This window comes from Arachis hypogaea, chromosome 9 (assembly GCF_003086295.3).
Source record: "Arachis hypogaea cultivar Tifrunner chromosome 9, arahy.Tifrunner.gnm2.J5K5, whole genome shotgun sequence".
NCBI classification, from domain to species: Eukaryota; Viridiplantae; Streptophyta; class Magnoliopsida; order Fabales; family Fabaceae; genus Arachis; species Arachis hypogaea.
This window is the reverse complement of record NC_092044.1, coordinates 372,171-388,338: the sequence shown is the minus strand read 5'-3', so window position 1 is coordinate 388,338 and position 16,168 is coordinate 372,171. Positions and strand designations below refer to the sequence as shown.

The following is a 16,168-nucleotide window of genomic DNA, read 5'->3' as shown; positions in this document are numbered from 1 at the left end:
TTTTTAGCTATAATTATTTTCCGTAAATCTACTATAAGAATAATAACCAAAATATTCACGTATAGTATCTCAATAAATTTTCTCCAATATATAATAAAACTATGTCACTATTTTAGAATAACATAGCAAATCGGTTCGTAAAAAAATTATTCAAAAAATGTAGTTTTTAGTAAATTTTAATTATCAAATTAATTCTTAATTTTTTATTTTATTAAATATATTAATCTTTACGTCAAAATTTTGATAAAAAAATCAGATAAATAAATTCTTATCGTTTATTTAATAAAAAATATCAATTCTTAAAAATTTTATAATTTTAAAGATTAGATTTTTATTATAGACTAATTTAAAGTATTATTCTTTTAAAGTTTAAACTACTCACTTTTTTTATATACTAGTATTAAATTCGTGCGATACACGAACTTATATTTAAATTTAATATGATTAATAAAATAATATTTTATAATCATAAATTTTTTAATATTATCAATTTATCATCGTCATTATATAACAAACATACTGAATATATTATTTTATATAGAACCGTTTAAAATTCATAATATTCTTTAATTATAAAAAAAATAAATTATTATTTATACCCATAAAAAAATATAGATGCTGACAAATGTATCCATATAAGAATAAAACAACAATTATAATCATAGAAGATGACTTCTGTGTACTAAGAATATCCAAACATTGGTTACACAATTGGTCTGTATTCTTGGCACACTGGGTACAATTGTCGTTTTATTCTTATATGGATACATTTGTTAACGTTTATATCTTTATAAATGATAATTTATTCAGAAAAAAACCTGAAAAGCTATACTCACTCCTTCCTTTGATCAAGAAACAAAGAAGGTTGAGTTTTATTTTTGTAAAAGTACAAAGTTACCCTCGAGAAATTTCCCATATTGTAACAAAAAAAACGTTTCTTGTTTGCAATGAAGATTGTTTCTTGAGTTTGGGAAACCAGACAAGCCACAATTTTGTTGCGGCTCTCTCTTCAATCTCTCTCTCTCAGACTCGTTGGTAGAAAAACACACACAAAACACAACACACTACAAACTACAATATTCAACCTTAGATTTTCCGAGTGAGTTGAGTGATTCTGACTCACCAACATATATATAACACCACACACACATCACTCTCTCTCTCTCTCTCTCTCACTCACCACACTCTCACTCTCACTCACACTCACTCAGATTTTTTGCTTCCCCTTTTTGAATCCTTGTTGATTTGGTTGGACAATCTCCTCTGACTCCAAACAAATCTCTAGATTTCACCTCCAATTACTCTTTCACTTTCAGGTATCAATTCTTTTAACCTTCTCATTCTCTTCCATTTTCCTTACACTTAGTTAGATCCTTCACATTCCCCCTTTTTTCCCTTTTCGGTACCCTTGATTTTTCCTTCTTTACTGCAATATTTCTACATGTGGAACATGCCCTTTTCCTATTTCTTGGAAAATTTTGTTTTTTGGGTTGAGAAAGTGCCTCAGAGCAGCAAAACTCTTGTTAAAGTCTGAATTTTTATGGACACATTGCTTATGTAATACTGAACTCATAGAAGCCTTTGGGATCACTAACTCAATCTTCTTCTAGATCGTCTTCTTTTGCTTTCTTCTTGCTCAAAATAATGATGTGTGCTTCGAATTTGTCTTATAGGGTTCAATGTGCTTGATTCCAGTGCTCTTTATGAGTTATTATTAGTAGTTAATTTTTTCTTCAAAATTTTCGTTTTATTCAATTTTATAATATTATGTGCTGGTTTTTCTGCTTGATTCATGGCGAAAATGGCAGTGGAAGCTTCTTTTCTCTATTTTTCCCCTTTATAATATATTTGTTTTTTATTTTTCAATTCTGGGGGTATCCATTATTCTACCAAAATTAAATGCCAAGTTAGAATTAAAAAATATTTTAGGGCTAAAGGGTTTACTTATTCCATATAAATTTGGAATAATTGGATCCATGGTGTCTTGTTTCCGGGTTTACAGATTGGCACAAGCTTGGAAAAATAGAAGCTTGACTTTTGTCTTTACATAGGGTTGTCATATTCAACATTTCAACTCTCTTGGATGCTGATGTTGTGTGATGTTGGTCTTTTCACATATTGTAGGATTTTGTGGGAAAAAGATGTACCACAACAATGTCATAGACATAGCTCCGGACTTTAGGTTCCTTGGTGCTTATTTTAATTTATTTGTTGGTGCCTCAAAAAATTGTTCTACTAGTGGGATCTTGTCTGTATATAAAAAACTTGTCTTAGTATTCCCACCTTCATTTTTTTAAATAATCTAAATCTGGTGTAGTTTTCGATTGACGATGCATGTAAGTTTTGGGGTGGCTTCTGATAAATAAACACTGATGGAGTGGTGTGCTTATAGATGTGCATAAGTGCTCTATTTTGTAGGTGTGTACTGATTTATGAATCCATTGTGTATATTCTCATAAAGAAAATGTATTATGTATATTCTTGGGTGCTTCTTATTCATTCTGTTGATGCATTGATCTTATGCTAATGCCATGGGGGAGCTTGGTATGTGAGTACATGTTTTGAAGGTGCTAGGAAGTTGAATATCATATACTTTAGTTGCTCTTACTTAATTATACGCTGTTTCTCCGATGCAAGCACTTGTTTAATTTGCTTGCTTTTATGTGAGAGAATTGTTCATTCATGTTTTTTTGTTGCCTATGACACGTAGAATGCTATGCATTCCCTTGAGTGATGTAATCATCCCTCGTGCATTATGCTGTGCTCCTATCATGATGTTTATGAACTTCATTTGTTTGTTGGCTTTTTTTTTTTATCAGTTTACATTGCCGTGTTTCGTAACCTTTCCATTATGAAGCATTAAAACTTGTTGCAAGCTAATGGTTTTGGTTGAATTATACTTAATCCTTCTTGCTATTAACATTATTTTATTGGTTGAACTTTCAGGATTTCGTTGACATATTGACTTGTCTTGTTCGGCACCAACTTCCAGTAACACTGTTGTGTGTGAGTTCTTGAGAGACCGTCTTCCAGATGGGCTCCAGAATTCCATCTCATCAGCTCAGCAATGGCCTCTATGTATCAGGCCGGCCAGAGCAGCCTAAAGAAAGGACTCCAACTATGACCTCAACGGCTATGCCATATACTGGTGGAGACATAAAAAAGTCAGGAGAATTGGGGAAAATGTTTGACATCCCAGTTGATGGCTCCAAATCTCGGAAATCTGGACCAATAACTGGTGCTCCTACTCGGACGGGGTCATTTGGAGGAGCCAGTTCACATTCTGGACCAATCCAGCCCAATTCTGCTGCTCGGGCAGCCTATACTTCAGGTCCAATGACTTCTGGGGGCATGCCTGGTTCAACTTCGCTAAAGAAATCTAATTCCGGACCATTGAATAAGCATGGGGAACCTGTTAAAAAATCTTCAGGTCCTCAGTCAGGTGGAGTAACACCTATTGGGCGTCAAAATTCTGGACCTCTGACTCCTGTTCTTCCAACGACAGGTCTTATTACATCTGGGCCTATATCGTCTGGCCCTCTAAACTCTTCCGGGGCCCCTCGGAAAGTCTCTGGTCCTTTGGATGCGACGGGTTCAATGAAGATGCAAGGTTCTGCTGTAGTTAACAATCAAGCTGTGACGGTTCTCAGTCAAGGTGATGAGTATTCCTTCAGGAGGAACTTTCCAAAGGCGATGTTATGGTTATTAATTCTGCTTTTTGTGATGGGTTTCATTGCTGGCGGTTTTATTCTTGGAGCTGTAAGCAATGCAACCCTCCTTATTGTGGTTGTGGTTCTCTTTTGCTTAGTTATTGCATCTTTCACTTGGAATACTTTTTGGGGAAGAAGAGCTATTATGGGTTTCATCGCTCACTATCCGGACTCCGAGCTCAGAACTGCTAAAAATGGACAATTTGTGAAAGTTTCCGGGGTATGCTTTGCTTCTTTTCCTAGCTAGTCCTGGAAATTGTGTCTTCTTGTGTTATGTGTATATATTCCTTTCTGATTTTGCTTTAAATAAATTATGCTTAACCTGATTTTCAAGTATTTTTAGCTTTTCTCCTATTCAAACAGTGGTTCTTAAAGATGTGAATGCTTAATAACAAGGATATTTGATTGTGAACCCAATTAATTTCTCAATCATTAGAAATTGCATGACGGGCTGTGGCGATCATTATACTCCTAGGAAATAGCATTACTTGAACTAGTTATGTAATTTACTAAGTTGTAAGATGTCAGTAAATATGTATATTAATAGTGAAACTTTATCTTTATTATTTGTTTTCAAGATGTTAGTAACTAATAGTTGAAAACTAGAGGAATGTATTATGTATGGAAAGCCTTTCATTCAGTCTTTTCACCTGTTCGAAACAATCCAATTCTTTTCATTGAATGAGTTTTGGATGATATTTAGATGAGAGCATTTTGTTTTATGTTCCATGTTAGGGTGCTTTGATGAATTTCTTGTGTCAATATGACAACATAACTATTCTACTTCACCCATGTCTCATTTTTCCCAAAGTAGTATATGTTTTCCTTGTTCGCTTCATCCATTTATGTGAATGTGCATTGATTAATTTTTCTTGTTCATATATTTTCTATTATAATATGCTTGAAGCGATAGTAATCAAATACATTTGGCTATGAAACATGAAGGTTGTTACCTGCGGCAATGTGCCTCTTGAGTCATCCTTCCAGAAAGTCCCTAGATGTGTATATACCTCGACAAGTTTGTATGAATATCGAGGATGGGATTCAAAAGCTGCCAATCCTACACACCGCCGGTTTACCTGGGGCCTTAGATTGCTTGAAGTGAGTAACTAAAAAAATATCATTTGGGTTAGTTATGATGGGATTTAAATACTTTGTTGGCTTACACAATTTTTGTCCTTTTCAGGCCTTAATCGGCATGGCATCAAATCCATATTTCTCTTCTCCTTGTGATATAAAATATATTTTTTAATTATTGTTTTTAAATTATTGAGATTATCATGCTTCAGGATGAGTAAGGCATTGGTTTTTCAGTTGTGGTATTTTTCTCTCCCTTATTGAGTGATTCTAATAGCTTTGAAAGTTGAAACTGATATTGGTAAGATCATATTTACTGATCTGTTTATGGTATTCTGTTTTGACTATGTTTACTTGGTTTAAGCCTAACCAAGACATTGTTAATTGAGAAGTTTATGTTATAATACAGGGCTAACTTAATATTTGGATTCTCTTGAATGGTTATTCAAGCCACTTTTGTATCATTAATATCATGTGTTGAATCTAAAAGAGTCACACATTACTTTGTTTTCACCTTTTTAACTGGAATATCTGTGTATGTCATGTGACATGTGATAGAGGCGTGTGGTTGACTTTTACATCTCGGATTTCCAATCTGGTTTAAGAGCACTGGTTAAGACGGGGCACGGAGCAAGGGTGACCCCTTACGTCGATGACTCGGTTCTCATCAATGTAAATCCAACCAAAGAAGAACTGTCTCCGGAGTTCCTCCGTTGGTTGGGAGAGCGAAATCTTTCAAGCGATGACCGGATCATGCGCCTGGAAGAAGGGTAAAAAACTTTTCTTTTGTGTTAAGACATGGTTGGTTGTACCTATTGAATCTAAACTCAAATATTTGTATTCAGATACATCAAAGAAGGTAGCACGGTAAGCGTGATGGGGGTTGTGCAGAGGAATGAGAATGTGCTTATGATTGTTCCTCCGCCGGAGCCGATAACTACCGGTTGCCAATGGGCCAGGTGCATCTTCCCGGCTAGCCTCGAGGGCATCGTTCTAAGATGTGAAGACACGTCGAAAACCGATGTCATACCAGTTTAACAGTTTGTGAATTGAGAAGGAAGTTACTGCAGAATCATCTAATTGGTGTTCTTAGAAGAAAAGTATTCTTTTACCCTCTATTATTAGTGGTGGTGGGATAAATATATATACACTCTTTTATAGATTATTATTGATTAAGATGACAAATTTGTGTGCTTTTATGATTCCATTTTATAGTTGTTGTATAGCTTTAAGGCTTTTTGTTCTAGGGGTTGTAAACTTTGGTTATGTTTGATGATGCATGTGAAAATTTAGTTTCTTACATGTATGTATGAGCATATTGTGATTATGCTAACTTGCTAAATATAATACAAGCTTTCAAGTGTTTCAGATCTTTTCTTTATGCATTGAGTGGTTGCAGTGTGTGGTGGATTAGAGTTACCAAATGAAATAGTCTATGAAACCAATGCCTTTTTTAAGCCAACATTTTAATAAATTACTCAATTTTATAACAAATATTAAAACAAAAAAATTTAAAATAATTAAAAAATTCAAAATTTAACAGAATAAAACATCTAAAATCATAAAAAAAATTTAAAATCTGTAAAATTTAAATATACAAAATTTAAATGGTTTTATTTAGTTTTTAATATATAATTCCAGAAGAAACTATGAAAAAAATTAAAATTTAAGCATCTAAAATTTAGGACAAGTTATCAAAATAAATCAATTGGAATTCAATTTTATCAGATGACAACTTTAAGAGATTGCATACGTAAATGTATCTTTTATATAACTATAAAATCGCCATAAAGGTCCGCAGATTAGTCATGCACGTAAATCGCTATTCCTCTCTAATAAAAAAACCATTGGAGAAGTGTAGCGATTTACGTGCATAACTAATCCGTGAGACTTTTGTCGCAATTTCTATAATTATATAAAAGATGTATTTGCGTATACAATTTCCAAAAATTATAATCCAGTAAATTTTATTTTTAATTGATTTATTATGATCATTTGTCCTAAAAATTAACTATAAAAGATATTTGATATAATACTTTTATTTTTAATATTTTACTTTCATCTATTTTTAAGTTTTAACTATGCATTTATGTTGGCACAAAAAGATTTAAATATATGAGTAAAATAATAAAAAATTTACAAAACCTTTAATTTTAATTATAGAGACTAATTTAAAAATAGTGTATCATATTTATATCTATTATTTTAAAAAATTTATTAATATTTTTATTTTTTTAAAATAATTTGTCCAAAATATAAATCTTCATAAATTTATTTCTGCCGGTCGAATGAATAAAGCACTGAGATTGACAGATTGGAATCTCTGTTGGAGATGAAAACCGCGTGCTGGTAAGATGGTTTATGCAACACAGTCTGAATCCCCAAAACAATGATAACAGATCTGAAATCTCGATGCGAATGGTTAGTTAGTTAGTTAGTTAGTTATGGTTCGGGCTTCGTCGGTGAAGGTTGGGTCGGCCAAGCTCGTTGTTATCTGCGTCGGCCTCTTAGGTTTCGCCCTCGTCGCCAACTTCCTTTGGCTCTCTTCTTCTTCCTCCTCCTCCTCTTTCATTGTTCCCACCACCACCAACATTACTATAGCAAAGCACAACAATGATGCTGCTTCTTCTTTTGGAGGAGAAGGAAGAGTGCTGGCTGCGGCTTACGCCGATTTGCCAGCTCCTCAATTGAAGTGGCAGAAGATGGCTTCCGCTCCTGTTCCTCGTCTCGACGGCGCCGCTATTCAGATCAACGATCTTCTCTTCGTCTTCGCTGGCTACGGCACCATTGATCTTGTAAACATTCTTTCTTTCTTTTTGTTTTTTTAATTGAATTTGACGAATGTGGCCTTGCTTTGTTTAGTTACTTTCTTTTTCAGTTGTAGTATTTACAGTTAGATTCACTTAACAGAATTTGATGAGCTGGCACTTTAGTTAGTTACTTGCAATTGTTGGGAGTTTGTTAGTTAGTTGGATGGAGCTTCATATTAGATAGGGAAAAACGAGGCTTTTTTAGGGTCCTGATTACATCGTTCAAAGTTCAAGCATTGATGCACAAAGTTGCTTTAGCATTTTTATGCTCAGGCTATAGTTGGCATTACTGATTTGTATGCCTAAATGTTTTGATTGTTCATACTTTTCAGGTACATTCACATGTTGATGTGTATAATTTTACCACGAATACTTGGGGAGAAAGTTTTGCCATGCCAAAAGAAATGGCACACTCACATTTGGGGATGGTGACAGATGGAAGATACATATATATTGTTACTGGACAGTATGGACCGCAGTGTAGAGGTCCTACGGCTCATACATTTGTGCTGGACACTAAAACAAGGAAATGGAGGGATATGCCTCCCTTGCCTGTCCCTAGGTATCTACCATGTGGAACTGTTACACTTTTATCATTTCTTGCTAGTCTTTCTTTGAAATTAGCATGTTTCGCATTGTTGCGCAAAATTTAATATTGTAGATAATTTCTCTGATACTGTAGTCCTTTATGCATCCTCTGAGAAAGGTAGAGCCATTATATTTTGCACTTTATAGGTTTTCCATCGAGAAAGAAAATGCTGATGCTAAGTCCCTGAATCTTAAAGTGTCGTAAGTGACATTCAGTACTCATGTTCATTGACATTATTATATACAGATATGCGCCAGCAACTCAACTTTGGAGGGGTAGACTGCATGTGATGGGTGGCAGTAAGGAAAATCGACATACACCTGGATTAGAACATTGGAGTCTTGCTGTGAAGGATGGAAAACCGTTAGAAAAAGAATGGAGAAGTGAGATACCCATTCCTCGTGGAGGTCCTCACAGGTTTGTGGACTGTCCAACATGCAAACTTTAGATGTTAAAATGACAGAAATGTCATTTGAATCCAATGCACATATAACATCAGGGTTTACGGATATGAATTTTTCTTGTGTGAATGCAACTGTGTGCAGTTTATTAATTGTTACTATATATTCTTTTTAGGTCTTGTGTTGTGGTTGATGACCGTCTTTATGTTATTGGTGGTCAAGAAGGTGATTTTATGGCCAAACCAGGGTCACCTATTTTTAAGTGCTCACGCAGGCTAGAGGTAAAGTTGTTTTTATTAGTGGATCTGATCATATTGTCATAACCACTACACATCGTTCTCCGTGACATGAATTCTATGAGGCAGATATTGAATTTATGTATTTCGATTCTGGTTTTTATTTCCTAAATTTTTGTTCTTTTAAATACCTTGGCACTCTCTACCACTCACTGTTTATTGCCATTTCATGTCAGGTAGTCTATGGTGATGTTTACATGTTGGATGATGAGATGAAATGGAAAACGTTACCATCAATGCCAAAACCAAACTCGCATATTGAATTTGCTTGGGTGGTTGTAAACAACTCCATTGTCATTTCTGGAGCACAACAGAGAAGCATCCTGTAACCAAGAAGATGGTTTTAAATGGAGAAGTATTCCAGTTTAATTTGAATACTTTGGTACGGACTTCTCTTTTACAGAAACTTAGGGAATTTTTTTCTATATTGATGCATACTTGTTCATATTCAATAACTTGTGTGTATCCTTTTACATTTTCATATCAAACTTCTCATTCATATGTCAACAAATACCCATTGTTGTTTTACCCAATATCAAAATTATTTGTGAATGGATGGAATATGCATTCTACAATGAAGGCAAATAACAATACAATACAATTCAATTACAAGTAGGAGCACCATATTTAGTTGTAACTGATTGTTTATTTCCATTGTTGTTGATTTTGCAGAAGTGGTCAGTGATTGGGAAATTGCCATTCCGAGTGAAAACTACTCTAGTTGGATTTTGGAATGGTTATTTGTACTTCACCTCAGGACAAAGAGATAAGGGACCTGATGATCCATCACCGAAGAAAGTCATTGGAGAGATGTATAGAACAAAATTAAAATTAAATGTGTGATCACTTGCTGGGGAAACCTTTAGTATCCTCTTACTGATCACAAATTGCAGCAGAAGCTGAGAGCCCAAAGATTACACACATTCTTTGTCACTGGAATATTCATTGTTGTAATTCACCTAGGAAAGTAACTGTAATTCATTCAACAATATAGTTTTTAAGAGTCCTATTATTTTTTTTATTCAGAATTTTTACCTTTTCGGCTTTTGTATACCTTTCACTTATATAGTATAGTTTTGAGTTTAAAGACACCGAACATTCAAGTAAATATTACCGAGACACCTATTTGAAACCTTTACTTATAAGGGAAGTTATGGAGTATTACCTAACTAAAATCTCAGATTAGTGCATGCTCTTATAAATCAATGTAATTTACAATTGAAATAAAGTTAATCATCATACATCTTTTTAAGTTCTTCTAATCTTTATTCACACCATTACTTCCTTAATTAGTAGTTACAATTCACAGAATACTTTTGACACTGGCTGAGCAACGGAGCTGTTATTTACAATCTCTGATACAATAACACCAGCAGTGTCATAAGCTTATGGCATGTAACTGGTAGATACTACTGCACATAAGATTACACCATATACACATTGCATCCCTAGTCTCTAAGTTGAAGCACAAGCTCCACAAGAAAGAGTTCTCTATCAAACCTGAGTCCAGAGGGTTCAGCAGGCTGAAGAAAACCATCCACCATTCCACCGAACACATACAGAAAACGCCCTGAATGATCGACGCAAGCACGGTGAAATGATCTACACAAGGGTTCATACCCGCTTGACTTCCACCTTTTCCACATATTTTTGTCTTTAACTCTCTTAGATGAGCTCATTGTAGAATGCTGCATACTTGTGCAAGGAATAGCACTTACATCCAAAACCCAGAAATCATTTTTTCTGTGTCTGTATGAGTCTTCTCCTCCATAGATTAGCAACCTACCCCCCAAAACCATGGTAGCTGTGTGTCCGACTCGTGGAAGCGAAACACTATGTGGTATGCCCTGCAGATCATATAGTATTGGAACCCACTTTAGATATCCTTGGCATGTATCCAACATCCATACATCACCAAGAACCTCATAGCCTAGGCCTCTGCCACCAAACAGAATTGTCCTACTTTGTCCAATGCAAGTCAGTGTGTGGCCAGATCGAGGTGCAGGCGATGGTTGAGCTACAATCTGATGCCATGTGCCAAAGCAGCGGCTATCTGAGAACTCCAAGACCCATGTGTCACCCAACCGGAGGCCATGAAGGCCGATTCCACCATGGATTAGCATTCTCTTGTCATCTATGCTACAAGCAGCATGAGCCCCTCTTGGTGGTGGAGCAACTGCTCCAACATCAAGCATCTTCCATGAGAATGCAACACTATGGTTCTCATTGTATGTAACTTGCCCCATCCATGTATCATTTTGCCGGTTGCCACGGTCGTTGATTCCTCCAAAGAGAACAAGGAAATCACCCATTTCCACACATGTATGACCAAATCTCCCACTTGGACTTGTTGAATTCACTGCTTGCCATCTCAGCATACTCCGGAAATCGTTACCAATATATGCCACCCATGTGTCATCAAGATGTCGTCCTAAAACCATATAGCAAGCAGACAACACAGATACCAAAAAGTTAGAAGTTAGTTAAATTTCTGCAGATATAGAAACTTTCTGTTATACAGAAACTCAGCATGATTGTGAGTATGCAAAAACCATATCCTAAACCGATCATGACATAGTGAGAAGTGATTTCTCATTTGTCCTATATATCTGATTATCCTCAAGAGAAGTCAGACATAGCAAATGAGTTAAGTGGGGCAGTTTAAGCTTCATGAGCTCTTTGTTAAGTTCAAGTTGAAAGTCTCCTAGATTAGTTGACTTGACATGCTTGCTAATCACAATCTAATATAATAGTGGAATATATACTATGAGTTTCTGATAATCAAGTCAAGCATGGCATTAAAACAAGTAGGAATTCACTTCATTCTTTCATATAATCTTGATTACTCAATGACCTAAGCAGCTATCATGTCCCTTCTACATATGGCATAATAGTAAGGCCATGTGATTCCAAATTCCTTTCAATATTTTCCTATTCTACTCACTTTCCCTTTCTTGTGGGAAAGGACTTGTCTCTCTGTCTCAGAATATAAGGGAACAACCAAAAAACACAAATATGATATGATACTTAGTCTTATTACTAATAATCATTTGTGGGAAACAAGAAGCCATGTCAATGTTTTTTATCAACATGCATATAATATGTATAAGAACAAGAAAAAGAACATTGATTTGGACCATATGAATAAGAATAGAATTACAGAAATACTAACCTCCTTCACATCCACACCAAACAAAACTAAACAATTGGATACAAAGTTGAGAGAGTGAGAGGCTCTAGCACTTGGAAAATCCAATTGACCATGTTGTGGCTCAGAAAATCTATGGCAAGTAACAGAATCATCTTGTAGACTTGCTTGTAGAGCCTCATCCATGAAAACTGATGGTGGTTGTTATGATGGTTATTGTTGTGAATGGAAGAGGAAGAAGAAGAAGAAGAATTAGAATTGATGAGTGCATCAACACATGAAGAACCTAAGTCCCTTTTGCAAAGATATTTCCAAAGGGTATCAGAGGAAGTTATAGCTCTGAGCCTCTTACAGGTCATGGAAAGTGAGAAAATTGCATCTATGGGAGGAGGAGAAGAATAGTTAAGAGGTGGTCCTGTGCTATGTTGGTTATTGGTGATCCACTATAACTATGGTTTCCACTAGCACTGGCTTCTTCCATGGTAATAGAAGCTCTCTTACTTTGTTGTATGGATCTATGGTTATGACTCTTTGCAACAACAAGCATGTTAGTTTGGCTTGTGTGGGAAGAAGCCAGAGAGACAAAAATTAAGCAGGGTTAGTTTGAAGTACTTGCTTAAAATTCCATTTCCCATGCTTATATTACCAAGAATTCAGCTAATTTGACTGAAGCTAATTAATTAAAGTTACAAGTGAGTTCAGAAAGAAAAAAAAAGATGTACAAAACACACAAAATGGTAAAATTGATGATTTCACAGTAAATCTAAATCCACACACACAATGTATACAAGTAACAGCTTTTTCATATGATAAGTTGTGAAAATATGTGTTTTTTGTTTGTTTGTATTGGATAAGAATAATAATAGTAATAATGTGACATGAGTTATTATGTGTTGAGGGGAAGAGAAGAGAAATGGTAAAAAAGGATGGGAAAGGAAAGAGATTGATATTGTGGACAGATAAGTGTGGTGCCCATTTTCTTTGTCTGCTTTTGTGAAATGATGAGACTAGAGCCCCTTGTTTCAACAAGCTTTAGCTTTGTGTTTTCTACCATTTCTGCCTATTTGCCATGTCACGTTATTTGGACTAAGACAACATATATAATACAATTCATCTTTAACACCCAAACAGAATTACTTTAGATAGAAAGAAAGAAAAAAAAAGATATAGAACACACTTAAGAGATCATAGTGTAATTGTCAATTTATGAATAGGATTGGTCATGTCAACTTACTATGTAGTCTCTAGTATTGTTGCAACCTGAGAGTAGAACTTAGTTAGAAGCTATCCATCAATAGGATTTAATGCACATTTCTTCTATTTATAGTTTTATACTCTCTATTCTATTATATCTATTTGAATCTTGTTAGAATCTAAAAGGGAAAATAATTATAAAATAAATATTAACGTTTTCCAATGATGCCAACTACTATTACAAATTAAGTTGTTTCGGTCATAAAAACATTCAAGAAAATTTTGGTTGGAAGTTTCAAGTCATTAGATGATGACATGGTGACATGGTATGCAGAGAACACAACATTGATAATTGGAAATTTGGACATTAAACTACAAAAATAATATGTAGCGTCTTTGAATTAAATTTTAACTAAATAAAAGGGCTTTGATATGTCTATTTTGAGATAAGATTCTATTTTGACAATTACGCTCATGTCTCGACCAATAATTTCATATTACTTTTTCAAATCTTTTAATTTAAGAAACCTTAAAACGAAATTTGGCAGAATCTGTAACTCAGATAACATGAGATGATCAACTTCTAGAAGAAAATAAAACACAATATTCTCATAAAATAACAAACCAAAGGATATGAACATCTTAGTAATAATAAAAAAGAAATAAATAGCATATATTATTATTATTTCTAAAGTTTGAGATGTTTGTTATTTCTAGTTTGACAATGGCATTATAACCCACAACCATGCAGTTTTTTCTTTTTGCAGATAATATATAATACCAATTTCCGGGCATGAAATTAACAGTCCAAAAAGTCAAAGATAGAAAACTTTAAGAGTTCCAATCTTGTCTGGAAAGAGGAGAGGATATGTTAGGCATCCATGTTTCTTTCTTCTTTTCATTCTGCAATTGTACACTTTTCCTCTTGTATCATTTCCGGAGAGCTTCTTTGCTTCTTCTAAGGTTCTACACTCTGTCCTCTCAAATGATATCCTTTGAATGTTGAACTGATAGAAGGAGATTGAAAGATTAGAGAGCAGCAGCTACAATACTAATGGTAAAGAATTGTAAAGAAAAAGCGAAAAACAATCAAATTCGGTTTCTTGTTTTCACTAATTTCTTCGTAAAGTTCTAAGAACAGAAAACACAAAATGAATATGGAAACCAAATAGGGCCTTAGAAAACTAATCTAACCGTTGTGTCGAGAAGCTTACCTGGGCACCTTGACGGACCCTTATATCAGTCCTTTGCTGTCTATAGATATGAGTGCGGCATTCATCTACCTCGGTCTCATCATTGGATAGAAGCTTCTTTAGGGCTTTGAGAAGATGGCATTGAGTTCCTATTGTTTCAAAAAACCAAACCAATTCAACCAATGAGAAGATGTAACGGTTAAACTATATGTGTATATTTGTCTAACACTTAAATTTTTTGGAAATGATGATTCACGACAAGATATCGATGTCCGTAAAGTTGTTATAGTGGGGCAAAATAGACAAACTATTTCGAAGAACATCAAAAATGTTTTCAAAATGAGATTTTATATATCCCTTTATTCCATAAGTAAGGTCTCAGAAAAGTTTACCTTTAGATTCTGTTCACCACCATCAACTGCAATCTTATCGGGTTGAAGGGTCTCATATTCCTTTACATCCACCCAAGCAACAGTACCAAAGCCTCCAATGAAATATATGTCACTGCCGTTGACGAGGAACCAATTAAATCAATTCCCAATTCCACATTTATGTTATTGTATGCAAGTGCTATATATATATATTGGAAGCTTTCAAAGGTAACAACAAAAAGACATCTTTCACCAGACATCCAAAATAAGAATGATTTATAATTCAACCCAAAAACACAAACAAAACAAAAAAATCTTGTCAAAATATATAAAAGCAAAGTCACGTAGAATGCCTTGAAAAATATATGCGCAGAGATTTTGTTCTATACACTCAGCAATGGCTGCAACTGTATCAATTTGATAAAGAAGTATAATCAGATAGCAGCAAACCTTATACTCTGCATCCTAAAATAGTAGAAGTTGCCCCATTGTTGAGAAGGCCCCTGTTGATGTTTCGCAATGTACTGCTTATGAGCCCATTCCTATTGGTGCAAAGAAAGACCATGAGCAAATAATCCTCAAATTGAAGTTAGCTATAACCATATTTACTAGTACAATTTTTTCTTTTGCCTTTTCATTAAAATGTTCACATTTTCTTCTCTATGTCATTCTGATTCAACAGAATTTTACATTTGGCTGTTGGGCCTAACACATTCCTCCTCTTTTCTCCGGGCTTGGACCCAGTTATGTAAAAAATGAAAAAATCTGCAATAAGCTCAACAATTTCTTCTCCACAAAATCAAATTAATCAGTAAATAACCTGTTGATCTTCTGGAAGTGGATAAATATCCCAAAGATGGTCACCCTTTGCATTGGACAAGCACTCCATCCAGGTATCTATAAAATTAAGTGTCAATAAAACTCAGATGGAGAAAAACAGGAATCAGAAATATAAAATTTTGGGAAATATTAAATTGCAAACCTGAACTACAAGCGTGCATCTTGGGTCAGCTAACAAATTCCTTGTGTGAATTGCAAGAGGTGAAAAGAAAATATTGGGTCTGCAAAACCAGAATATAAAGCACGTTATATAGATAAACATTATGAACAAACAAGTAAACCATAATAGTCCAAATATTCATTCTGATATATACCTACAAGATATGGCAAAGATCACCACAAGACAAACTTAAGAAATGAAACATTCTATTTAGCTTATGCAAAGGAGAAATCATTGATAAGGGAAAGAATCTTGAGTTAGACTATGAATTTTTAATTTATTTCATCATATTTTAAACATGCTTATGAAGTACTACAGACAACCATCAACTAGATTGGAGTCTTATGCATTTCATGCTCCAACTAAAGCAGAACATTGA

General features: G+C 34.5%; 1 protein-coding gene and 3 pseudogenes across 3 annotated transcripts; 2 read left to right on the top strand and 2 right to left on the bottom strand.

Moving 5' to 3' along the window:
- The first annotated feature begins 857 nt into the window (after window positions 1-857).
- Window positions 858-6,159, top strand: LOC112709702 (uncharacterized membrane protein At1g16860). 3 transcript variants are annotated; one of them, XM_025761607.3, is made up of 6 exons: window positions 964-1,316; window positions 2,947-3,655; window positions 3,809-3,930; window positions 4,656-4,811; window positions 5,346-5,557; window positions 5,633-6,159. In XM_025761607.3, exons 2-6 carry the CDS (start codon window positions 3,034-3,036, stop codon window positions 5,823-5,825), a joined length of 1,305 nt encoding a protein of 434 aa, XP_025617392.1. In that variant the 5' UTR covers window positions 964-1,316; window positions 2,947-3,033; the 3' UTR covers window positions 5,826-6,159. The 3 variants fall into 3 exon arrangements, with proteins under 3 accessions (XP_025617390.1, XP_025617392.1, XP_072058321.1); XM_025761605.3 differs by having other exon boundaries at window positions 858-1,316; window positions 2,947-3,930; XM_072202220.1 differs by lacking the exon at window positions 964-1,316 and adding an exon at window positions 2,396-2,418 and having other exon boundaries at window positions 2,947-3,930.
- A 914-nt stretch (window positions 6,160-7,073) lies between these two features.
- Window positions 7,074-10,058, top strand: LOC112709704 (kelch repeat-containing protein At3g27220-like; annotated as a pseudogene).
- Window positions 10,059-10,126: 68 nt separating this feature from the next.
- LOC112709703 (F-box/kelch-repeat protein At1g51550-like) lies at window positions 10,127-12,586 on the bottom strand (annotated as a pseudogene).
- Window positions 12,587-14,040: 1,454 nt separating this feature from the next.
- On the bottom strand, window positions 14,041-15,906 carry LOC112712733 (uncharacterized; annotated as a pseudogene).
- Between the last annotated feature and the right edge of the window lie 262 nt (window positions 15,907-16,168).

Excerpts from the sequence above, each read along its gene's own strand:
- LOC112709702 (XM_025761605.3), top strand. The coding sequence starts at position 3,034 with ATGGGCTCCAGAATTCCATCTCATCAGCTCAGCAATGGCCTCTATGTA. Across the intron at positions 3,931-4,655 it reads AATTTGTGAAAGTTTCCGGG|GTTGTTACCTGCGGCAATGT; the intron begins GTATGCTTTGCT and ends TGAAACATGAAG. Across the intron at positions 4,812-5,345 it reads GGGGCCTTAGATTGCTTGAA|AGGCGTGTGGTTGACTTTTA; the intron begins GTGAGTAACTAA and ends GACATGTGATAG.